The sequence below is a fragment of the Salvia hispanica genome, chromosome 5 (assembly GCF_029641045.1).
Source record: "Salvia hispanica isolate PSC_SH4W2 chromosome 5, Shi_PSC_v1, whole genome shotgun sequence".
In the NCBI taxonomy this organism is placed as follows: domain Eukaryota; kingdom Viridiplantae; phylum Streptophyta; class Magnoliopsida; order Lamiales; family Lamiaceae; genus Salvia; species Salvia hispanica.
The window spans coordinates 23,380,749-23,406,289 of NC_142696.1; the positions used below are offsets into that span (position 1 = coordinate 23,380,749).

General features: G+C 37.5%; 3 protein-coding genes across 3 annotated transcripts; 2 read left to right on the plus strand and 1 right to left on the minus strand.

Annotated features, from left to right (window-relative positions):
* Positions 1-3,652: 3,652 nt before the first annotated feature.
* On the minus strand, positions 3,653-8,143 carry LOC125188498 (cell division cycle protein 48 homolog). The gene is made up of 9 exons (XM_048085358.2): positions 7,999-8,143; positions 7,748-7,913; positions 7,058-7,286; positions 6,174-6,940; positions 5,859-6,080; positions 5,697-5,768; positions 5,324-5,605; positions 4,805-5,164; positions 3,653-4,333 (listed from the first exon to the last, which is right to left on the minus strand). Exons 1-9 carry the CDS (start codon positions 8,022-8,024, stop codon positions 4,040-4,042), a joined length of 2,418 nt encoding a protein of 805 aa, XP_047941315.1. The 5' UTR covers positions 8,025-8,143; the 3' UTR covers positions 3,653-4,039.
* Positions 8,144-10,312: 2,169 nt separating this feature from the next.
* Positions 10,313-11,082, plus strand: LOC148926465 (uncharacterized). Its single transcript, XM_089058569.1, has 2 exons — positions 10,313-10,504; positions 10,564-11,082. The coding sequence occupies exons 1-2, from the start codon at positions 10,313-10,315 to the stop codon at positions 11,080-11,082; spliced, it is 711 nt and encodes a 236-aa protein (XP_088914695.1).
* An 8,918-nt stretch (positions 11,083-20,000) lies between these two features.
* LOC125186636 (ABC transporter G family member 3) lies at positions 20,001-24,852 on the plus strand. Its single transcript, XM_048083042.2, has 12 exons — positions 20,001-20,199; positions 20,599-21,274; positions 21,368-21,447; positions 21,733-22,019; positions 22,191-22,362; positions 22,598-22,711; positions 22,929-23,057; positions 23,406-23,597; positions 23,716-23,802; positions 23,916-24,188; positions 24,279-24,386; positions 24,521-24,852. Exons 2-12 carry the CDS (start codon positions 20,800-20,802, stop codon positions 24,776-24,778), a joined length of 2,175 nt encoding a protein of 724 aa, XP_047938999.1. The 5' UTR covers positions 20,001-20,199; positions 20,599-20,799; the 3' UTR covers positions 24,779-24,852.
* The last annotated feature ends 689 nt before the right edge of the window (positions 24,853-25,541 follow it).

Genomic DNA, 25,541 nt, shown 5'->3' on the forward strand with positions numbered 1-25,541 from the left:
GCATTGGGGTTCACATTTAAACCGTTCTTAGTTTGATAATGCAAAACAAAAATAATTTAGCAATATCGTTTTAAAAGGGGGCAGGTTTCTCTGAGAACTTTAATGAAATATTTTTAATTTTGGACCTAGTCTAACCGAAAATACAGTTTTTCATTAAATGTGATTCATATCTGAGCAAATGTGGGTGATTCAAATTGAAAGATACTACTTAACTGATAATTAAGTGCACTCTGTATGAAGTAATGCATATTTAATGAAATTAAAAACCTTTAAATTTCCTTTACAATTTACATCTTACTATTAAGTTACTCGGGGCCACACCCCTTTTATATATTTTCGCTCATGATCACGTTTTAGTCCTATTGCTTACAATAATTTGAAGCCCCTAGATCTTTTTCATTATAAGGTTCAAATGTAGTAGTATTACAATATACTGTATACATATCCTTTTTAAAAATATGTGTATACATGTGACATACTATTACGGCAATTAATACACGTATGTACTATTATGAATTTTGAGAGCAATAATATTAAAACTCGGTAAGTCTATCTCTAACAGAAAAAAAAATTAATAAAAAGAAGATAAAAAACAGTAGATCACTAGATTGTACAAAAGTCAATATAATTGTTACCTAGTTGCATATATGCACTCATATAATTGTCCAAGAAAGTGTTCTGCAGATGTAGTGATAAAATGCAAAATGGCCTCTTATAAATTTTAGCTCTTGCTGGTAACTCTTGTAAAGTTTATTAATTCACATAATTTTAAGTAGTTTTTCATTAGTAGTTAAGTGTTTCTAACTCCAATTTTTTTGTTGTTAGATCAAGGTGAGAGAGCTAGCTCAAGGATCTAAGGTTAGACAGATTTTGGTATAGATAGCCCTTTTAATCACCGGCCACAGGATTCCTACCAACGAATTGATGGATTAAATGTGATCGCCACTATGCAAGTATTGACAATAATATCCTTAAAAATGAAGTTGGATTCTGTATTGTAATGATGCATTTATACATGATGGAAAGGTAGAAACCTGAAGAAAAAGTAAATAATTAGTTGTAATTGTTATAACAAAATTAATATGGTGTGAGGCTGTGAGCACAAAACATATGGATGAAGTTGGTGGAGAGGTAGAGACAGTAAAGAGCAGCACATGGTGAAAACCATAAAAACATAGAGTTACTCATGAAGTGAGGACTGAGGAGAGAGAAGCAGAAACGGGGCCTCTTGTCTACAAAATCTAACCATGTACTACTATAAATGCATTTCTTGTATTTAAATTTAGGGAAATTGGTCTCTAAAATCATGAACTTTGCCTAAAATTTGGTATTTCCCATGAACTTTGAAATTGGTATATAATATCACGAACTTTGCATTTTGTTTGGTATTTCCCAAACTCACTCAAATAAGATATTTTCATCAAAATCTTATTTAATATAGGCAACCTTGATATGTTTTATAATATTTGAAACCACTTTTTAAGTTCATAACATGTAGCATAAAAAGTCACGTTGAAAACTACGTTGATTTAATTGTGTCAAGTATGATAAAAAAGCCTCGTAAGTTAGTCAAATATAGCAATAAACATGCCGTGGGAAATACCAAACAAAATGCAAAGTTCGTGATATTATATACCAATTTCAAAGTTCATGGGAAATACCAAATTTTAAGCAAAGTTCATGGTTTTAGAGACCAATTTCCCTTAAATTTATTACAAATAATAAGTAGAAAGTAGGCATGCCTCCATGCATACTATTAATTATTTGACTTTATTTCTTTGGCAGAAATTCACGAGCATTCTCACCTCTCGTCACACATCTTCATTCCAACACCACCTATCTACATCTCGATTTCAGCTGGTAATACAAGGAAAATAAAAATAAAACATATCTTGCCATATAATGTATGAATGGTCATGAGTGATTTCAATATAGATAACTAGGAGTATAATTCTATTATATTTTTACAATACTATTGAAATTACTCAAATTTGTGCTCTTCTCAGTTGTAATTCAGTTAGGGGTCACACCTAAATATTAGGCTACATATATGATATGTATGCATTTATTGAAATTTAAAACCCCCAACCCCAAACACAATCAAATTATCACTATACAGTAGATAGCATTTATTTAATTCAGTAGAAAAAAACATTATAAGCACGCATTGGAGGTGTGACTATGAAAGAGACGTCTACCTATACACACCTCACCGCACTCATATATCTACATATATGCCTTTGTTGAATCCCCTATATAAGCAACCATATTTCATCTCATTTTCCATATAAACCATCAAACATATACATATCTCTCTCCATCTTTTTCTCTTCTTATAGAGAGATTAATCGAATCATGTCTACAAACATAATCTACATAGTATTCCTCGTCCTTGTCCTACTCTTCTCTCCTGCAATGTCAAGGCACTTGCCGATTCTACAAAGCGCGCCGTCCACAGCCCTGCCGGTGGAAGCGCGAGATGAGATAACCACTCCATTCAGGAACCACAGACAGCAAGCCTTTCACCGCGAGGCGATCAAGAATTGCATGCCAAAAGGGTCCCGCCGCTCCTCCGCCCCGAGCCGATACGTCAATTACCACATCTTAGGCTCGTCGTCCAACTGCTCCGGCAGCCAGCTGACGCCGCCGCCCACAGCACCATAGCCATTTTTATCGATTTGAATTAACGAAGCATGATTTCTATCTGCTTATTAGATTTTGTGCTAATGTTTTCGCATTGGAAAACTATATATGTATGCATGCATGTATGTCTATAGAATTGTATTTTAATTTTTTTTTTTTTTTGGGTGGCTGTGAAATGAGGAGTTGTTGGGTTTGATGTAATGAAGGAGAAATGATGTGAGATTGTTATTGATCAAAATATTTTTCAACTAATAGGGGGGCCCTATTGACTATGTGTTAACTCTGGTAGGGGCACGTTTGCTTCATCGATCGTACCATACCATATATAATTAAATGTTTTTTAGATGGTATTCTATTATAGGGTTGGTTCATTTATAGTATTACAATAAGAGTGATCACAATATGTTAGATGCATCGCAGAGGTAGAAAGAGGAGTGATAGTATTAAAGTTATACGCGTCCATCGAATTGAATATTGTTGCGCCGCGTTATACTTATTACCAATAATAACTTATAGATGATAAATTAAATATTCATATTCATGTAAACTTAATTTCCCGGGAAACAGTATTCTGAAAGTAAATGGGAACACGTGATTTCCATCACTCTTTTTCTTTCATTACAATTTACAACAACACTCCATTAGTAAAGTCAGGGACAGTAAAATTAGATTAATTTTATCAATTTGTTCTATACCTAAAAGATCAGGTGAAATAGCAGTACATAGACAGACATTAGACAATGGCCCCAGCAGTTATTTAAGTGCTGACTTGATTTAACGAAAACACGATGTCGATTTTGTATTTCGTCAAAGGTGTCTTGACTATTTGAGTAAAATATTAATGCTGAAAATAACACTAAGCTAATCTGACTTTGTCACACCATTTTAAACATTGCAATTAATACACCACCACTTTAACTTTTAATGCAATCACAACAATTTTGAGAAAACGATAGAACTACATCACTGAATAAAAAAACTTGAAATGCTGTAATTGGAGAAAATCATGTGAAAATGAAAAATATGGAGTATTTTAAAGAAAATCCAGCGAATGAATATACATCAACAAATATCGTGTATACCTAAGAAAACAAACCTGAATACAAACAAAACGTGAAATGGCACAGCAACAGAGTAGAAACGAAAACAATTTCTGATATCATCCAAACATTCAACAGACTCATCTGCTCGAGAATGACAACCTTCGGTCTACGGAGCTAAATCCATAGGCGAAGGGGAATCTAGAGTGCATAATATATGAGAACAGTGCCACCTGACTATTGCTGAGAGTCTAGGCAGCTTTCTTTGTAAATAAACGTAAGTGGTGATCACCTCGTTGTGTGCAGAAATTGAATTTCTGAGGCGAGCAAAAGTAAAAAAGCATAGCTCGCAGCATCTAACTGTACAAATCATCTTCATCAGCTCCACCAGCAGATGATGCGAAGGGGTCCGATGCAGCAGCAGTCCCAGCTGGTTGGTCAGCAAAACGGAATTCAGTTCCAAACCCACGTGACTGCTGCAAGGTCTGAGCAAATGCCTGGTATTTCCGTATGTCAGCATCACTCACACTTCTTCGAGCATATTTCATGGACTCCTCGAAATGTGAAGGCCTGATTTCTGATACTTCTTCTTCAACATCCTCTTCCATTGAATCGGGATTTGCTCCTCTTCTCCTCTCCCTCTCTATATCCTGAAAAACACATTAACGTCAATAACGTCGCTTGCCGGCATAATGCCAGTGGGCAACATTCTGGCTGAACTCACAAAATACCAGAGGCCAAAAGACTAAACATAAATTATCAACGCCAACACAAAATCACTCGGATCAAGTCCTCGATACCAACGTAAGAAGCAGAATACACAATATTTTCTAGTTATAAGCTACCTCACCGCTAAGAATCTTACTCAAACACCTAAAATCAGGGAATTTAATTGAGTCAATTCAAATAGCAACTGACATTATGAATAACACAGCAGAGAGTAGTGTGGATGGACTTTTCCTAATGTTGACTGATATGTAATGGGAATATGCATAATTTTCAAAACTGAAAGGATAACTCTACTTCAATGATAACCAGTATTGTGGTCCATGTAGGATACAGTAACCCTGAACCAGAGAAGTTAAAAGGGAAAGCTAACAAGAGTGGGAAGAAAAGCATACTTTCTCAATATTCTCTCTTATGGCATATTTGCAAGCCCTCTGGCATATTTCGGTGATATCTGCTCCACTAAATCCTTGAGTATATTTAGCAAGAGCTCGGAGATCAACATCCTTCGATAGTGGTGACTTCCGAAGACATGCTTTGAAAATCTGATGGCGTGAATCTTCATCTGGCAGGGGGATGTATATTAACTGGTCAAGGCGACCAGGCCGTAAAAGTGCTGGATCAATAATGTCAGGTCTGTTAGTAGCCCCAATTATGAAAACAGTCTTCTTGGCATTCATGCCATCCATCTCAGTGAGAAGCTGATTGAGAACTCGGTCAGCGGCACCACCAGCATCTCCAACACTGCTTCCTCTCTGCAAGGATACCAAAAAGCTTTGCCAGTAAGCTGTAACTGTATTTGTTCACAAATATGAAAACTGAATTTGCAGTCCGCCCAGACTACAGTAACATAATCGAAAGTAAAACATTAGTCAGCCTATTCTAATTATTCAGAAATTGGGAAGGTATATAACCTGTGTAGCAATGGAGTCAAGTTCATCAAAGAAAAGGACACATGGAGCAGACTGTCTAGCCTTGTCAAATATTTCACGAACATTGGCTTCACTCTCTCCAAACCACATAGTAAGCAATTCAGGTCCTTTTACACTAATGAAATTGGCTTGGCACTCATTTGCAATAGCCTTAGCTAGCAGTGTTTTTCCACATCCAGGAGGACCATAGAAAAGAACACCCTTTGAAGGGGACATACCGAATTTCTCAAACTTTTCTGGATGTTCCACAGGATATTGAACAGTCTACAACATAATAAGCAGATTATGATTAACTGAGATGAACAATCGCATATCAAATAAGCAAAGTCAGATCATCATTAGCAACTTATATTACCTCCTGAAGCTCTCTCTTAACATTTTCGAGCCCTCCAATATCTTCCCAGCTGCAATTCGGCACTTCAACAACCTGCATCAGTTATGACAATTAGCAAGCATAATTTACTATTATCAAGTGAATAAAATGATAGGCATAACATTCAGCTGAACATGCACTTACTGTCTCTCGTAAAGCAGAGGGGTTGCTTGTTCCAAGAGCAGTGTGGAAGTGCTCATTTGTAACAGCCATGGAGTTTAGTATCTCAGCATCTATTGTATCATCTTCCAAATCAATGACATCCATTTTCTCTCTGATACACTGAAGCGCTGCTTCAGTGCAGAGAGCTGCCAGGTCAGCACCAACATAACCATGGGTGTCTTTAGAAATCCTCTCTAAATCAACCTGCAATACCATTAACTTCGTCAAAAAGATGCTCATGTCAATCTAGTTATTTATAAAAGTTGAAATTCTTCATTATAGAAGTGCAGCCCATACATCCTCGGAGAGTTTCATATTCTTGGTGTGAATCCTCAGCACCTCGAGCCGTCCAACTTCATCAGGAACACCAATATCTATTTCTCTATCAAATCTACCAAACCTTCTAAGAGCCGGGTCAATGCTGTTAGGTCGGTTAGTTGCCCCCATAACAATGACATGGGCACGAGATTTCAATCCATCCATGAGAGTCAGAAGCTGAGAAACGATCCTCCTTTCAACTTCACCATGTGTCTTCTCTCGCTTAGGTGCTATGGAATCAATTTCATCAATAAAAATAATTGATGGGGCATTCTTTTCGGCCTCCTCAAATGCTTTTCTTAGGTTGCTTTCACTCTCTCCAGCCAACTTGGACATAATTTCAGGCCCATTAATCAAAAAGAAGAACGCTCCAGTTTCATTAGCAACAGCTCTAGCTATCAAGGTCTTTCCCGAACCTGGAGGTCCGAAAAGCAAAATTCCTTTAGGTGGTTTGACACCTATAGACTTGAAGAGCTGAGGATGCCTCAGAGGCAATTCCACTAATTCACGAATCTGGGCCATTTGCTTCCTAACACCCCCTACATCATCGTATCCCACCTCATCCAACCTATCTTCATCCTCTCGCCTCAAAGGCTCCCCTTCACAGAAAATCTCAGTATCAGGGGCAACAACACAATACTCCCCAGGATCAGTCTCAATGACTTTAAATTCCACGCTTCTCATTCCTCCTCTAACCAGAAGATGGTCACCTTTCCTCACTGGGCGATATGCTTCCAGAAAATAGGCTGCACAGATAATATCATTTTCTCATTAGACTTAGAAGTACGAGATAATCTGATGGAGTTAATATTCCATGAAGCATGTAGTACAAACTATTACGTTTATTACATTAAAGGGCTTACGTTTCAGGTAAACATCAAAAAGATCCCCAGTGAGACCTTCAATGGTGTCATCCAACGGCAAAATGTGGACACGCTTCCCGTATTTCACATCTGGGCACTGGTGCACAGATACAACATCCCCAAGCCGAACCCTCAGGTTCGTCCTCACAACTTTGTTCATCCTAATTTTCGGCTCTTCGCAAGTATCGTCAGCAAGGGCAATGCAGACAGTATCCTTTCTTTTCTTTCCCTAAAAACAATCAAATGCATCTAAATAAGAAACAGGATGGCCAATATCGTAGTTCCAAGTACTAATACTCTGTTAAACCAAAAGCATTTACTCCATGCCCCGTGAAACAGAAGCACAAATAATACACTTGGAAATATGCTCAAAAGTTTAGTAACACCGAGTTTGGACTTGGAAGTCAAGATTGGCATCCATAATAGGTTAGTTCAAAATCGGTATTAACACAATATTACTATATAAAATCAGCTCGGCCTTTTTAAATTCCCCAATTTTACTACTCCATATATAAAATGAGCTTATAGGAGCATGATCCCATTCGTGAACCATACTCACCGCAATCAGTCCATTCAACATGATTTCAACTTATAAGAATAACAAAGATAAACCCTAACCCAGCGCCATTCAGAATTGGGAGAGGGGGAACCCGATTCAAGGAAAGAAGAAAGCCGAGAGTAAAAGGAAACCTTGAGCAAAATAGTATCTCCACGGAAAAGCTGGAGCTTTTCCATGGTGGCGGGGTGGAGGGAGACGACGGAATTGTCATCGTTGACCGCTTCATCAACAACCAGGCGATTGGGGGCTTTTTTCCTCTCCAAGATCGCCGTCGAGAAGTCCTTCTTCCCAGCTTTCCTGTACCGGAAAAAGGTCAGATCAGCGGCATTAATTCACCAAAAATTAGCGGGAATCCTGAATTGAATTTAGGTTTCCGACTCACGAATCAGAGTCGGGTTGGTGAGCCATGGTTTGAGCTAGCTGAGAATCGAGTATCGGAGAACACAATGATGTTTGTTTGTTTGGATTGGGGTAAAATAAAAGGAGGAACTAACGGCGGTGAAGAGAGACAGAATCTAGTGTAGATTTATACTAGAATTTCAACGTGTATCTAATAATTTTACCGCCGATTCACAACTCCGTAATTAATACTCCTACAAGTCTACAACCATTCTTCGCAGTCAAATAATTCCTCATAATTAATGGTTAAAGCATGTGAAGCTGTGATTAATATACACACGTGACATAAATTTACTCTCCTAATTCACATCCAATTAATAATATACACGTCACATCGTTGAGTGTTAAAGCGTGTAAAGCTGTGATTTATATACACACATGACATCAATTTATTCTTATAATTTAAATATACTAGTTCCCTTTCATATAAGAGTACAACTTTACCGGATTAGTTTATTCGTAAATTGTGATTATGCATTTCGATCGTCCCAAATTAAAACAAAATTACAATGTCAACATATGTATATCTGCGGCCCACTACAAAGTATGGACTTGGGCCATTTTGGATTACATTACGGGCCATCTAATTAGGGTGTGGGCATTCACAAGAAGACCAGCCTGGTACTCCCTTGTTGTTTACGGGCTGAATCCCGATATACTAATATCAACATAGGGTTCTGTTAGGTTGAGATTATTTAGCTTAATTGAGAAATGAGATCAATTTTCAGCCACTTCATTCGAAATGTCAACTGCAAGTATATTATGTCAACTAGGGGTATTATCGTCATTTCATTTCAATAGGCAGAATATCAAATGTCAACAGCTCATATTAAAATGTCAACAACTAAAAAATAACACTTATAATTCACATATCAATAGCCAGAATATCGAATGTCAACAACTCGTATTAAAATGTCAACAACTAACAAATAACACTTATAGTTCACATATCAATATCGAGAATATCGAATGTCAACAACTCGTATTAAAATGTCAACAACTAAAAAATAACACTTATAATTCACATATCAATAGCGAGAATATCAAATGTCAACAACTCGTATTAAAATGTCAACAACTAACAAATACTACCTCCGTCCATAAAAATTCGTCCCAGTTTAACTGGGCACGGGTTTTAAGAATTGGCTTGACTTTGTATTAAATGAAGGTGTGTAGTGGAGTTTGGGTCCCACATTGATGCTATTCTTTTAATCATTTCTTTTAAATTGAGGTGTAAAGGGAAAACTAACAAATTTTACATCCATTTTTTTTTTTACAATTAACATCTATACTTAACCAATTTTATGTAATTAAAATGAGATTAGCAAAATTACTGAAAATTGATTAAATACAGTTGCAGACAATTTTACAACAACAAAACTTGCTCAATGTATGAGTAAATAACTCCAAATTGGCCTCTGCATTTCAAAATATAGGTGCTGACATTCTAATTAATTCCATACATTTTGAGAGGGAATTTCCCAAAAACCTACCACACTTAGGAGGGAAAGTAATTCAAACTAATGGAGGGAACATCATTTCATACACACAATAATTGAGGGAAACTCAAGCTACACCTATCTATAAAAGGAATAGCTACAACTACAAATGGTGATTTTTAGAACTAGTGCCCTCAGAAAAATTTCATCATTGGGCTATGGAGGAGCCTGCTGGAAGAGAGTCACGCATAATACCAAACACCACCAAAAATCTGCTAGCTCAAAGTCTGCTGCAATCGAGCCAGGCAGAAGAAGCACCATATGGAGCTATTGAAAAGGCAGCAAAACAGTTTGGAGTAAGCCGGAAGACGGTCCACAGAATATGGGCAGAGGCAAAACTTCAAATTCAGAGTGGTGTACCTGTGCACATAAGTGAAAGAGTTAAGGGCTATGAGCACAAAGATAAATTCCAGCTTAATGCTGTCAAGTATAGAGATCTTTCCGTCCTTGAGAGATCTAACATCCGTAAGATTGCTTCAAAACTTGATGTAAGCAAGAGCACAGTGGCTAGGTTTGTGAAAGAAGAGCAAATCAGGCCATACACAAATGCTATAAAGCCCCTACTCACTGTCTCCAACAAGTTAGCAAGAATGAGATGGGGTCTCAGCCATATTCAACCACTCATAGTCAATGGTATGTTAAAATATCACACAATGCACAATGTAGTACACATAGATGAAAAATGGTTTTACATGGTTTTACATGACTAAGACATCGGATAGATATTACCTGCTGCCAGATGAGATTGAGTCATATAGAGCATGTAAGTCAAAGAGGTTCATCACAAATGTGATGTTCATGTGTGTTGTATGTAGACCTCAGATTGCAGGAGATGGAGAAGTAACTTTTGATGGAAAAATAGGAATTTTTCCTTTCACCACTATGGAGCCAGCAAAGAGGAAATCAAAGAACAGGCCAAGGGGGACTATGGAGACAAAACCCATTCAATCAGTGAACAAAGCAGTGATGAAAGATTGCCTCATTCAAAAGGTACACTTTTTTTCCTCATAATTCATTCAATCACATAGTAACAGATCATATATGTGTAGATCATACCAGCAATTAAGGCAAAATGGCCAGAAAATTTAAGCAAAGAGATATTCATTCAGCAAGACAATGCCAAGCCTCACATAAATCAGCATGCATCCACAGATGGGTTCAAGTTTCATCTCAGGTGCCAACCACCACAATCCCCATATTGTAATGTGTTGGATTTGGGATATTTCAGAGCAATCCAATCTCTACAAGATGATAAAGTGGCTAAGGGAGTGGATGACTTGTTGAGGAATGTGCATATGTCTTTTGAAGAACTTAATCCGTACACACTCAACAATGTTTTCCTTACTCTACAAAGTTGTCTAACTGAGATACTTAAGGTGCAAGGGGGAAATTGCTACAAAACTCCACACATGAATAAAGAGAGATTAACAAAGATGGGGACACTGCCAGATGCTATAGAGGTGGAAGAAGAAGTTGTGAAGACTGCTGTGGCATACCTCCAACAGCCAGAAAATGATGTGAGCACGAAATATGACATCTCAGGTGTCAGTGAAGTTGTAGGCTTCTAGTTCAGCATGTAGAAATCATACTTTTTGTCAGTGGGTGTGTAAGCCTCAGAATTAGGTGTGGCTTATGCTATTCAACTGTTTTTTGTCATTTTGTAAAGCCTCCAAACCTGTATAGGGGTGGCTTCTAAAATCCTAATCCCTCAGAAAATTTTCATCATAGGGCAATCTCCAAACCTTGTAAGGGGTGGCTTCTAAGGGTGCCTATCTCACATAACAGCCTCCTAATCTTGTAAAGGGGTGACTTGTAATGTGAAATTGTTTCTATAATGAATTTGTATGGTTTTTAAAGCCTAATCCCTCAGATAGCATGGTTAAATCATAGACAAACAAGCCTCCTAACCTAAGAACAGGGGTGGCTCATTAATCAGAAAACTCAGCAACAAGAAACACAAACAAATTCATCACAGGGAACACAGTAGTATGTGTAAACCATACAAAATCATCACAGGGAACACATCAGTAAACCATACAAAATCAGCACAGGAACAGATCAATATGAACATAACTATCATCATAAGGAATAACTCAACATCAGCAATTATCACAACCACGACATCCAGATAAAACAACAACCAAGTCAATCCAAACCCATAGCCTCCAGATCAAACAAGAACCACAACATCCAAACCCACAACCTCAATACTCATCCACACCCCAGCCTCCAGATCAAACAACAACCACAGCATCCAGACCCACAGCCCCAAAACCCATCCACACCCCAACCTCCAAACCCTTCACACAACCACATTTTTCAAACCCTTCAAACAACCAAGCCTCCAATCCATCGAACAACCACAGTCTCCAAACCCACATTATCCAAACCCGAAATATAGAAATTTGAGGGACAACATACTTAGATTAGATTAGAACCAAAAACTTTGGCAGCAAGATTGCAAACATTTCCTTCTCCACGTCTGAATATACGATGGGGGAGGCTTGAGGTATGTCGACGGAGGTGGCTGCTGCTGGTGGTGGTGGACCATAAAAGGGGGTGGCTGGTGGTGGTGGACCATAGAAAGGGCTTTCACCCCCAAAGTACTCAAACATCTCAGATTTGGGAAGGAATTCAGGTTCCGTTTCGGGGACAACTGTGTCCGTCAAGTTTTCGACTGGATAGCGGGCTCCGATAGGATAGCGGGCGACTATGGGAGGGTATGAGGGCCATAGATGCTCTGGTGTGTCTGGGACAACGAGGTCGTCCAGATCGTCGGAGGAAAAATAAGGACAGGAGTCGGGATCTTTCGGCATCGCAAACCCACAAAATTAGGGTTTTCGAAAGGTGATAAAGGCGGTGGATGGTGGCTGAAATCAATTCACGGAGGGAGGCGTTATATACGAACTAGGGTTTAAGTAGAATGAAGGAGGCGGTGGGGGAACGGCTTCCCTTCCATTTAAATCATTGAAATGGAGGATGTTGGTGGGTGGGAGAGTTTAATGGAGTTAAGCTTAGGTGGGTGGGAGAGTTAAATGGAGAGAGGTTGTGGTGGGTGGCTGAAATCAATTGAAGGAGGCGGTGGGTTGGTGGAATTAATGGAGGAATTCACACCAAGGGTTGAGGGATGTGAGAAGTGTTAGAGTTTGTATACTAGAAATCACCTTTCGAGTGATTGAATACTGTTTAAACTCTTATTTTATTTTCCAAAGGAATAAACAGATTATTTTTGTCATAATGTTGTTATGTTTTACATTTAATGGATGTTTATTACATGTTTAAATGTACAAGTAACTTAACGAAGTCTAAGTCTTTGTTTTAGTAGACCGGTTGTGGGCGTCGTTCACTTTAAGGTAACAGGGTCAGTTCTAAACAAAGAAAAAGAAGAATTTCCCAACCTAGATAGGCTTAGACTACCTATCGTGAAAGTTTGCAATGTCAGTCCGATTATTTCTAAGTCTTACTGAAATAAGATGACGTTGGTGTGGTATAGCACTGAATGGATCTAACAGCGAGACAGTCTTTATGCTATCTACTGAAAGACGAGGTCTTGTAAATTGTTATTTTTTAATCAATGTACGTTAGCATTGAGCATACGATATTGATTATACACTACTTTGACTTACCAAATGGTGCGGGTTTTTCGCAACCCAATAAGCCTGGTATATTGGGTAGTGGTGATTAATATCTAGCGGTGCTAGGATTGCTATTATGTTGAATCGTGCGCGAGGTGAGTCTCGTTTGATAACATCCTCAAGAGAAGCTTGAAATAATGTTTTATTATTCAGAACCTAGCTAGTTGGAGTTTAATTACTCTATGAATAATAAATAAGATTTTCTTATTGAGTCCTCTCTTAGAATAAATAAGATATTAATTAATTAAGTCCATAGCAGACAATAATTAATTAATGGATGTTTCTATCTTAAGCGCGGGAAATAAATATCAAGCAATGGAAACCCGGAGTACTTGTAATTTCGGATTTGGATGGGGAGTGCAATATTACTTCTGTAGTGGCTGCTCGTAATATTCCAATTATAAGCTTATATTAAATTGGGTTTAATTTAATTAGTAAAAAGCTAATTGGAAGAGCCCATATCCAAAGCCTTCCATAGATCCCTGTCTGGGCCCAATATGTGACTTATTATAAATAGGAGAATAAAAGAGACAGAAAACACACTTGCTTTTTAATCAAAATTTTCGTCCCCCTCTCCTATACTGTGAGGGACAATTTCCCCTCCTCCGAGGGAAAGGATTTCCATCTTCTTTATTTAAGTCCTAGTACACTGGTGAGATTAGCTCACCCTGATATCAGTTTACAGTTCAGGAACCAGACAGAAGATCCGTGGTTTTGTACTAAAGATCTTCACGTGGAGAAGGCGCTAGCTATCTTCGATTCTTTGGAGAATCATCAAGGTATAATGGCTAAACCGTAGAAAAGCATGTTCTAGGTTTCAATTAATTTAAAGCATGTTTTATTTGAGTTATGAGCATGATACATGTGATAATTGCGTGAATAAAATATGTCTAAATAATCTGCTAAATAGATCAGAATTATTATGTAACTAATTTATGTGAGCGCTTCCGCTGCCAACCCCTTCAAGAAGATGGTGAAGAAAGAGTGTTGACCGAATGGGAGGAGAAATGGCAAGTTAGTGTAAATAAATTAAATATGGAGAGTAGTTTTATTGTCCATATTTAGTAAATTTGAAGTGAGACAAATTTTCAGGGACGGACTGAAATGGTAAACTGGGACGAATTTTCGTGGACGGTAGTAACACTTAAAATTCACATATCAATAGCCAGAATATCGAATGTCAACAACTCGTATTAAAATGTCAACAACTCACAAATAACCCTTATAATTCACATATCAATGGCGAGAATATCGAATGTCAACAACTCGTATTAAAATGTCAACAACTAAAAAATAACACTTATAATTCACATATCAATAGCTAGAATATCGAATGTCAACAGCTCGTATCAAAATGTCAACAACTAAAAAATAACACTTAAAATTCACATATCAATAGCGAGAATATCGAATGTCAACACCTCGTATTAAAATGTCAACAACTAACAAATAACACTTAAAATTCACATATCAATAGCCAGAATATCGAATGTCAACAACTCGTATTAAAATGTCAACAACTAACAAATAACACTTATAGTTCACATATCAATATCGAGAATATCGAATGTCAACAACTCGTATTAAAATGTCAACAACTAAAAAATAACACTTATAATTCACATATCAATAGCGAGAATATCAAATGTCAACAACTCGTATTAAAATGTCAACAACTAACAAATAACACTTATAATTCACATATCAACAACCAGAATATCAAATGTCAACAACTTATAGCAAAATGTCAACAGGTTTCACCGAAATAAATTCTCCACTTTCTGGATATTGCGAAACCGAAAACGGAAACACGCATGATATGTTTACATGATAAAGCATTAACTGACCACGACTGCGCGAGCTTTGGATTCCATACAGATGAGCAACAACGTTAAAAAAAAGTAAGCTCATGAATTCTTCACAATATCCAACTGATATAATGCAGCTACTCAAAGAATATAAAAACACAAGAAATTGGCAGCAAATTAAAAATATCTTAATTGACAAAACAATCACATATTTTTGGAACAGTGAACTTAGACATATCTTAGATGGTTTAGTTACTTCTAATCATGAAGATCATCAACTCCACATTATCATCATGGAAACTGATCGAATAAAACGATTAATTAAACTCCAAATTCAGCGAATTTGAGATTCAATTTACCGCAAGAGGTGTTCCTCGCCGGATCGGAGACGACGAGCAGCAACAATCGGGATCAATTGATCTCCAATTAAAGGAAATTGAGGCCGAGGATCGTCACAATCGTCAAAGAAGAAGCCAATCTGAACAACGGCGACGACGGTTACGAATTCGTGAGGGGGTTCGAGGAAGCACTCCTCCGCGCCGCTGCGCTGGAGCACAATCACCATCGAATTCATACAATTGGAGCTCATCAGCACCTGCAGAATCTGCTCATCGTCGTCGGAAACCGGAATGTGACGCAGCACCGCCACCTCATTTTCGCAAGCCCTAAAAACCGCGAAATCCGAATTTTCCCCCAAAACCTGCTCCATTATCCTCACCAGCACCTCAACGCCGCCCAACCTCTTAAAATCCTCCTTAATCCAAGCCCTTTGGCCTAGCGGTAAAGGGGCAAGGATACCGCGTCCATATCCTGGAGGTCACGAGTTCGACCACTGGGAGGCGCAACCTGGGATTAATTTCCCCTGTGGACCTGGCAAGTTGACTAGCCATTACCCAGCTTTGGAAGTTGGCTGGCAACTGGCTGGGCAAGTTGACTAGACATTACCCAGCTCTGGAAGTTGGCCGGCAACTAGCCATAACTCAAACTCAAACATTGACGATCCTCTATAAAAAAAAAATAATAAATAAATAAATAAATAAAAACCTCTTAAAATCCTCCTTCACCTCATCCTCCAATTCCACGATCGACCTCAGCCTTTTTAAGTAGCTGACCTTAAACGGCGTCGAATCGATCTCCCCTAACGCGGCGGCCAACTCATCGCGCTTTGCTGCGCCGGCGGAGGCGGCGGCGTAGATCCGCTCTTCCGCGATTGCCAGGCGTAAATCAGACGTCCATCGCCGTCACCGTTTTCCGGCGGGCGTGCATGGTGTAGGTCACGACGTCACCGATGACGTTCTCCAGAAATATCTTGAGGACGATCTGCGTGAAATCGAATTCGCCTCAGCCACATAGGAATTCGGAAACGATCTGCGTGAAATCGAATTGATCAACCGAATATTGGCAGAGAAATCGCAGATTTTTTAGACGGATCGAGCTGGATCGATTTGATTCTAGATTGAATGGTTGATTTGGAGAAGAAATTGCGGCAATGTGATTTTGGGAAGAAATTAAAACATAAAATTACCATTCTGGCCTTTCATAATAAATTAATCTAAAGATATTTTTTGTGTGGCAAAATCTGGACCACTCATTTAATAAAAATGAGTGGCTGATATTGCATCTCATTTCTCAATTGCCCTAAAAAATTTCAATTGATCATGGACCTATCAACATATGTATATCTAGGGATGTCAATTCAACCCGAAACCCATGGGCCGACCCGGACAACCCGGTAATATGAGCGGGTTAGGGCTGTAATTTTATTACCCGAATACAAAACGGGTTAAACTGGTTGGCCCGAATGGGTTGGCGAGTTAAACGGGTTGGCCCGAACAGGTTGCGGGTCGGTCCGATGGGTTGTGAGTTTTAATTATAAAATATTAAGTTTTAGGGGTTTTTTATATTTTTGAATCCTCAATCTTCATTCTACACGATTATTAGTTTTATTCAATCTTCATTTTACACTTTTCCACTTGATCCCACAATATAAGCTTCCAAGTTCCATCTCAACTCATTATTGCACCGTCCGATCATCTGCCACTAGTGTCTTACCACCACCAATGCCAATGAAGACAAAATTAAGAACTAACCCATCAAAATCTTAATATATTTATCATTTTAATAATGATTTACGTAAGATATGATTTTTAATTTTCATAAAGAATTAGTTACGAACAATGCCATAATAATGACACGAACACAAGCTTTAATTTATATTGTAGTTGATCGAGATGAAAGACTTCTTTTCAAGTATTATTAAAGAAAACTATGAAAATTTGAAGATTTTATATGATTCTAAACTAAAAAGAAAAAAGTATCTAAAATTTAAAATCATTTTATAGAAGAAAATTTTGATACAAGAGATTATTTTTGAAAGCTTTTAGGCCCAAATAGCCCGATGGGTTAGCTCAAAACCCGACGGGTTAGGGTTAGGGTTAGGGTTGAAAATTTATGACCCGAAAAATCCATAACCCGAATAGCCTGCACCCAAATAGCCGACGACCCGAGTGGGCAGGCCCGAACCCGAACGGGTTAGCCCGATTGATATCATCCATCATATTTTTCATTTTTAATCCAATTATAAAACAACAATGATTTTGAAGCCTAATTAAGAAACAATGATCGCTAACAGTTTGTAATTGGTTGGAAACATTCACCAATCTTCCATATTATTCCAACTCATCACCATACATCGCTCAAACTTGCCATACAATCAAGAAAAATTAACCTACGAATTATTGATATATTTAGCACACTTAATTTTAATGCTAAATAGATTCAATTCCGGTTCACCACCGCCAAAAAATTACAAAAACAAACTTCTGCCTAAAAAAACAAACATAACAACCACTTGCATGTATATTCCTCGAGAAAGGAAACATTTGATTATATAAGCATAGAGAGAGAAAGAGAAGTTTATCCTCATTGTGTGCTGGCATTCTGGCTACATGCACCAATCATAGTTATCAATAGTAGCAAATCTTGTAAACTAATGCCCCTCATAATTTTGCTTCCCATTTTTGTGTATTTAATTGGATTGAAGAACCAATTTATCCATTTATTTTACTCTTAATTACACTTTCCCATTCTTCAATTACACACTTACTAATATACTAAAAGATAAGATTCTTGCACATTAATTACCTATGACCGATTTAATGATTTATCCATTTATTTTACTCTTAATTACCCTTTCCCATTCTTCAATTACACACTTATACTGGCTTGCACCATGTTCAGACCCCACTAAAAAAGCTACTTCTACGAAAGAGGGAACTCATTTACACACTACCGCGCCTCTTACAATTATTTGAAAACTATAGAATGTCACAACACATACTTTAAGATACACAGTTGTAGTATTAAACATTATATAAATCCTAGGTGACAAACATTTTTATATAAATAACTTTTAAACCAACAACAATATATATAAATATCGTGAATATATAAACATCAATGAGAATCTCCAATTCCCCTGAAGACCTAAGGGTTCCTCTGCAAGATTCGTCCACGGAGAGTCAAGGCCTAAGATCAGGCCTAAAGGCATAGTCAATGGACAATAGGTGAATATTCACGTACTACCCCTTGTTTCTCCCGAGAGACGGAGCATGTTAGGTTAGCCCAAAGATAATTATCGGTTCAAGAATGTAAGGTGTCTCTGTGTTTTCAGGATAAGACGGGGTAGCGAAAATTCCTCGAGCCGATGTTCGAGCACCAAACGCTAAAAATATTTAATTAGATATGAAACTATTGCTTTTATAGCATGTCCATTTTTTGGCCTTGGAATATTGTTGTAGCTCATCGTTTTTCAGTATTAGAGCGCAAAACAAGTTCATTTTGTGTCATCCATTTAAAAAATAAAACTTTTATAGAGGTATCCAAAAGCTATGTCAAGTTCTCGAGAGCCAAAAAATTAGTTAAGAATATAAAAATATCATACAAAGTTTAAAGTTTAATAAGATATTTGATAAAGCAAATAGAATAATTTAGAATTTAAAGTAATACAATAGTAGTATATACTAAAAAATTTATAGTAGATCATTATAGTGTAGGACTTAATGTATGCTTCTTTTAAGACAAAGAAAATTCCAATAAATCAAGTTGACAACGACTTGTGTGTTATTTGTAGTTATATTCTGTTGACAGGCATGATTTGGCGCAAATAGCTTGTTCAAGATATAAATTTAAAAAATAGAATAGTAGTACTCCATTTGCAATATTCACGATTTGAAATGGTAGACAAATGAACACTCAAAAACTAAGTGAAATAGAACAAAAGGCACATTGCCCGGAATAAATGGGGGTCAAAAGTGTTACTATTAATACTGCAATCTTTAATGATCTTTTCCACTTTTTTAATGGAGATAGTATCAAATTTTCAAATACTATATTTTAGCTTTTTTATCTATAAATTTAACTACCCCCAACACTCCTACGCTGAAAAAATAGAACTATTTTTTTTTATAGACAGAGAGTACTTATATTCTTAATTCAAATTTTCCCTAGCAATATTTTCCGCCTTTTGTAGATCCATTTGGTGGTGACGAGTTTTTGAGCATGGCGTGCAATGAGTGTGCAACAACGACACGTAATATGGAGACTTGGGACAAATGAACGTTAACTTAACCAATGTTTTAATCATGATAGAAAAGAAGTAAATAGAAGTTTGATGGTGAATTGTTTTACCCTGAAATTCGCGATTGAGGCTTAGAATATTTCGTCGTTGCGAACACAGTGGCAATGAGAAAAGAGTAATTCCAACAGAGGTCGGTCAAGACTGGTCACCTAGGCCTCTCGACATTGCAAAATGCACGTCGGTGATCCGAAAACTCTCAATTACCGGTGAAAGTTCGGCCTTTCATTATAAATCTTAGTTATAATATACAGCTTAGAAAAAATAATAAACATAAATAAAGTATAGTACTATTAAGTATTTAAGTTTTAAATATTTTTATATAGAAAATATTAAAAATAATGAAGAGAACATTTTTTGTATAAATATTTAAAATTTCAATGCTTTTTATAAGCGGTGAACTTCTCTCATTGCTGGACTTCTTTTCTCTTTCTTTTTGTTTTGGCTCCATTATAATTTCCTCACTGGAGTCCTCACTTATATGCAAAAATCCAGAACCCAGATCCAACCGTTGTGCATTTTCTCGCTTTACCTCATTTCTGATCTCTCTTCCTCTGCAAGTATTTGCTGCAATTGCAGGGTGTCTTCTCGTTAAGAGCATTTGAGGTATCCTAGAAACGCTGCTGCTTGTTATTTTTGTGGGCTTTATCTTTTTTTCTCGCATCACATTTGTGATTTTTTTTGGGAACCGTTGTGTTATTGGGTGCCAAGTTCTGATACTTGTTTAAAGTGACAACTTGGTTAATTTCATTAGGAAAAGGTTTGAGCTTTATGAGGATTATACATTTTAATTATTCTGCTAAGGAGTTTATGAGAAGCTCTTGAATTCTTGTGCTCACAATATTAAAAATATGTTTAAATGTCTTGGAATTTCAGCTGGACTTTGTGGCAAGCAAAGGGGGCATGATTTCCTCCAATCAAACTGTATATTATATGTAAAGCTTTGTATGCTATAGTTCTCAAGTTTGATTTTATTAATGATATATAAATGGCTGCTTGAAACAGTGTTTCATCATATGCAATTATTGGCTCTGATTGCTTTCTGAGGCTGATTCAGCTAGCTGATGTTACTCGAGGTTGGGATGAAAGGCTGAAGACTAGTTTGTTGGAGAGATTAATTCTTGAAAGTTTAATGGCAAGTGTTTAGTTTGTTAGGCTTGTATATGACAAACAAAGAACTTTAGAAGCACCTTAGGATTTGAAAAGATGGAAGAAATACAATCCCAATCAGATCACTATAGGTCCTCATCATCTGAAGCTAGTAGCCCAGCAAGTAGGGTGCCTTCAAGCAATTTCTTCTACTTAAGAAAACTGGGTGCATTTAGACAACCTATTTCATTTGAGGACTCACCTGACTGGGAAGACACGGATATTGAAGTGAAGGTGGACGAAGGGGGAGCTGACTCAATTAATGCTGCTACTTCTCCCGGCTCCCCTTCCCTTTCGAAGATCAATAGTGGCTCGCTTCCATCACCTCCTTTGCCCGAGGGGGCTAATGTTGCACGAAAGACTGCAGGGGCCTCAATTGCATGGAAGGATTTGACAGTTACTATAAAGGGTAAAAGAAAGTACTCTGATAAGGTCATTAAGAGTTCAAATGGATATGCATTCCCGGGGACAATGACAGTGATCATGGGTCCCGCCAAATCGGGCAAGTCAACGCTCTTAAGGGCTCTTGCAGGTTTGTGTCTTTAATGCCATTTCATTTGTTTATCCTTACGAACTAGTTGTATTATCGAATAAATGTGATTTTCCTCTTTTTCCTGAAATTCAGGGAGACTGCCTGATTCTGCTAGAACTTTTGGCGAGATATTTATTAATGGTGTCAAATCGCGCTTGCCATATGGAGCATATGTGAGTTGTTTTTAAGCCATAATTCTCATGATATGGTTTCTTGGAACCTATTTCATCTTATATAGGGTAACTCATTGTTCATGATCATCTTATTGTCTGGAAACAAATAATTGTATAACTGAATATTGAAAAAGATTAATTTTTTGATATTAATAATGTACGCGACTCACTTGGTTGCAAAAGTCAAAGTAATTGCCAAGATGGAACCATTATACATGCCATGTTGGTCCTATTTTACTTTCATGGTATTGAAGGTTGATTTAGAATTTTGTTGCTTTGCATTAGGGATTTGTTGAAAGAGAAAGCGCTCTTATTGGATCATTAACTGTGCGAGAGTACCTTTACTACTCAGCATTGCTTCAGCTTCCGGGCTTACTTTATAAGAAGAGGAGTGCGGTGGAGGATGCCATCCATGCCATGTCATTGGGGGATTATGCAAATAAGCTCATAGGGGGGCACTGTTATATGAAGGGTCTACGCAGTGGTGAGAGAAGACGAGTTACAATCGCCCGGGAGCTCGTGATGAGACCACATATCTTATTTATTGATGAGCCTCTGTATCACCTTGACAGGTTCATTTCAATTTTTATCCCAAATCTAGTGAATTATCCTTGCACTGGTGATGTGTGTCACAGTCAGAGCTATGCTATATTGCTCATGCTTATTTGCTACATCTCTGTCTTTGTTTGACTGAAAGATCCTACTCGTCTTTCAACTACTGACAAATTCATTGGCACGTCCAGTGTATCGGCACTTTTAATGATGGTTACCTTGAAGAAGCTTGCAAGCACGGGATGCACTCTAATATTCACCATTTACCAGAGCAGTACAGAAGTGTTTGGCCTTTTCGATAGAATTTGTCTTCTCTCTAATGGAAACACATTGTTCTTCGGGGAAACCCTTGCTTGTTTGCAGGTAACAAACCTGAATATAAGTTTAGTAGAACTTATTGCGGTGTTTTTACATATTCCAGATAAAGTAGAATTGGATACCTTGCCCACAAATAAGGATGTTACCTTATAAGTAGTCTGTCAGATTTGGTAAAGTTAATATATTGCTGGCTTTCTTTTTGCGGTATTAGGTTTTTTTTATTAACATTCCATTTTAGCATTGGATTAAGATATAATTACTCATTTTCTTGTTTCTGTAGCATTTCTCGAATGCTGGATTCCCTTGCCCAATCATGCAAAGTCCTTCCGATCACTTTCTGAGAGCCATAAATACAGATTTTGATAGGATTATTGCCATGTGCAAAAACTGGCAGGTATTCTTCTCATGCCTTCCACTGCACGAATGATCTAACAGCTGGATAAAATCTCTCGTGAAATTTTCTTGTTCATCCGTTTCACTATATTGTTAAATATCGGTGTCTTCTTATGCCTACCGTTATATAAAGTTGATTTAAAGATCATTCATGGGAGTCTTTTCAGACTAGCATGTTCTATGTGGTGTATTTATAATGAAGCCCGATGTTATAACAGGACGACCATGGGGAGCTTTCATCAGTTAATATGGACACTGCTGTGGCGATACGCACTCTTGAAGCAACATATAAATCATCTGCAGATGCTGCTGCTGTCGAGACTATGATTTTGAAGCTCACTGACAAGGTGGAGAAATTATTCGGACGAACATTCTTGCTTTATAAGGATTCACATTAATATTTTGTCTCCTTTTAAGTTGTTTTTATAGGGTTTTCCATTTTTAAGCACTGGAGCTGGATTCTTTGCCCCTTCATTATTGAAAAGAAAATTACTTTATACTATATTTGTGTAATTATTTTAGATATTGTTTGTAGATGGGCAGATCATGCACGCAAAACTATACGTAGACGAAGTTTACATGTAATTCTTGAGATAGTTGCTGTTTGTCTAGCGATCTTTGATATCACGGAGCAAATAGTTAATGTGATCTTAGCTTCAGTTACATTCCTAATTAATGTTTTGCTACATCTGCAGGAGGGTCCGCGTCTCAGAAGCAAAGGCAGGGCAAGCTGCGCCACCAAAATTGCAATACTGACTTGGAGATCTTTGTTGATCATGTCTAGGGAATGGAAATACTATTGGCTTCGTTTAGTTATATACATATTTCTGGCACTATGTATTGGTACGGTATTTTCTGGTTTGGGGCACTCGCTATCTTCAGTCGGGGTAAGTTGTCTATTCCAACAAACAATTCAAGTTGTGCAATCCTAATTGAAATAGGTGTGATGCGAAGTTCTACTTATTAACTTATGCTACTCTCTTTAATGCTTCTTTCTAATTGCAGACGAGAGTTGGAGCTATATTTTTATTCGTATCTTTTACATCGCTTCTGAGCATAGCTGGTGTCCCCGCACAGCTCAAAGACATCAAGGTAATTGAAGTTTCCTTACTTTCCTGTGGTAGATTATGAGCCTGCATTACTTTCATCTGTCTAATCTATCACCCAAGTAAACACCTCCTTAATGTAATAACTATATCGCGCAGATCTTCATCTGTGAAGAGGCAAACCAGCACTCTGGGACATCAGTTTTTCTAGTCGGACAATTACTCTCAAGTATCCCGTTCTTGTTTCTCCTCTCCATCTCATCGAGTTTGGTCTTCTATTTCCTAGTCGGGCTGAGGAACGATTTCAGCTTGTTGCTGTACTTTGTCCTCAACTTCTTCATGTGCCTTCTAGTTAACGATGGACTGGTGCTACTCGTTGCTACTATCTGCCGAAACACTTTAAGGAGCATCATAATATTGGTGAATATACATGTAAGTTGGTGCATCCAGCTACGCGGATTGAGCTCGTCTAACTGCACATTTTTCATTTCCATCTAAGAAACGCCAATGTTCATCTTTCAGATGGTAATGATGCTTGCAGCCGGACTCTTTAGGATTCGAAGTGCGTTGCCCCGGGCAGTATGGATGTATCCTACATCATACGTCGCTTTCCACACTTATTCTATCCAGGTAATGTTGAGATCCGTTTTTCTTGATCCGAAAACACTAAACAGTGCAACTCGTACAATGCTCTCTTTAATTAGAAGAAACCCTTCCCTGTATTGGTTCGGATAGGATGAACGAGCTTGTGTATTGTGATGCAGGGGCTCTTGGAGAACGAGTACAGTGGGACGTCGTTCGCGGTGGGGCAGGTGAGGTCGTTATCAGGTTATCAGGCCCTCCAAAACGTATACGATGTATCGGTTGACAGCGACTCTAAGTGGAAGAATTTGGTGATTCTGTTTGTGATGGCGGTTGGTTATCGCCTTGTTGTTTTTGTTTTGCTGCAATTTCGTGTTAGAAAGGCCTTGTTTTCTCGTTGCGTTTCACGTTGTAGTAAAAGCACCAACAATCCCAGATAAAACCAGTCATCGCTGAATGTAGTCACATTTTGTTGCCTTTTTTTGACGAGGTAAAGATGGAATCTCTTTTTTAATTCTCTGAAAATAGAAAATTTTGTTACTCATGTAAAAACTATACCACTTGTGCATTTACACGACAAATAATTATAACCCCTCTTTCTCTGCATTAAAAATTGGGCAAATTGCACACAAAAGCTTTCGTATGTTCAATTTCTGATTAATACAACTCTAAAAATAACTGATTATAACTCACTCTTTTTCAATTGTCACATGGCCAAAAAATTTGTGCATCCATCATGTCGTCTTAAGCAATTTTCTTTTACTTTGTCTACTTTTTGGCCACTCAATAGAAAATTTGTCCTAATACGGAGTACATATAAAAAATAAAGACACATAGGATGCCAAATTATGAGACAATAGATAAAATTGTTACTCCTATATGATTGGCTATTGTTGAAAGTTGGGTGATCAACTGAAAATTAACTTAATTTTAGTATGATTTTTTTATAATTTTTCCTAAAACAATTGTGCGAGATGATCATTGAAATTATAGATGGTATGGAAAAAATGTAAGGTACGCAGACAGAATTCAACAATACCATAACTAGTTTAATTCACATGATGTAAGATTCTATGAATGTAATCTCTTGCAACAAAAGCTTACCAAAATTTTGCGTATGTCCACTTTTTCCTATTTACACGTTTCCACCTCATGTGTGAAGTGAATCATGAGGCTCTTTGGAGGCCAGACAGCCATTGGTGG

Excerpts from the sequence above, each read along its gene's own strand:
- LOC125186636 (XM_048083042.2), top strand. The coding sequence starts at position 20,800 with ATGGAAGAAATACAATCCCAATCAGATCACTATAGGTCCTCATCATCT. Across the intron at positions 23,598-23,715 it reads ACTCGCTATCTTCAGTCGGG|ACGAGAGTTGGAGCTATATT; the intron begins GTAAGTTGTCTA and ends TTCTAATTGCAG. Across the intron at positions 23,803-23,915 it reads CACAGCTCAAAGACATCAAG|ATCTTCATCTGTGAAGAGGC; the intron begins GTAATTGAAGTT and ends TATATCGCGCAG.
- LOC148926465 (XM_089058569.1), top strand. The coding sequence starts at position 10,313 with ATGTGTGTTGTATGTAGACCTCAGATTGCAGGAGATGGAGAAGTAACT. Across the intron at positions 10,505-10,563 it reads AAGATTGCCTCATTCAAAAG|ATCATACCAGCAATTAAGGC; the intron begins GTACACTTTTTT and ends ATATATGTGTAG.
- LOC125188498 (XM_048085358.2), bottom strand. The coding sequence starts at position 8,024 with ATGGCTCACCAACCCGACTCTGATTC. Across the intron at positions 5,769-5,858 it reads CCTCTGCTTTACGAGAGACA|GTTGTTGAAGTGCCGAATTG; the intron begins GTAAGTGCATGT and ends TAACTGATGCAG. Across the intron at positions 5,165-5,323 it reads TTGACTCCATTGCTACACAG|AGAGGAAGCAGTGTTGGAGA; the intron begins GTTATATACCTT and ends GTATCCTTGCAG.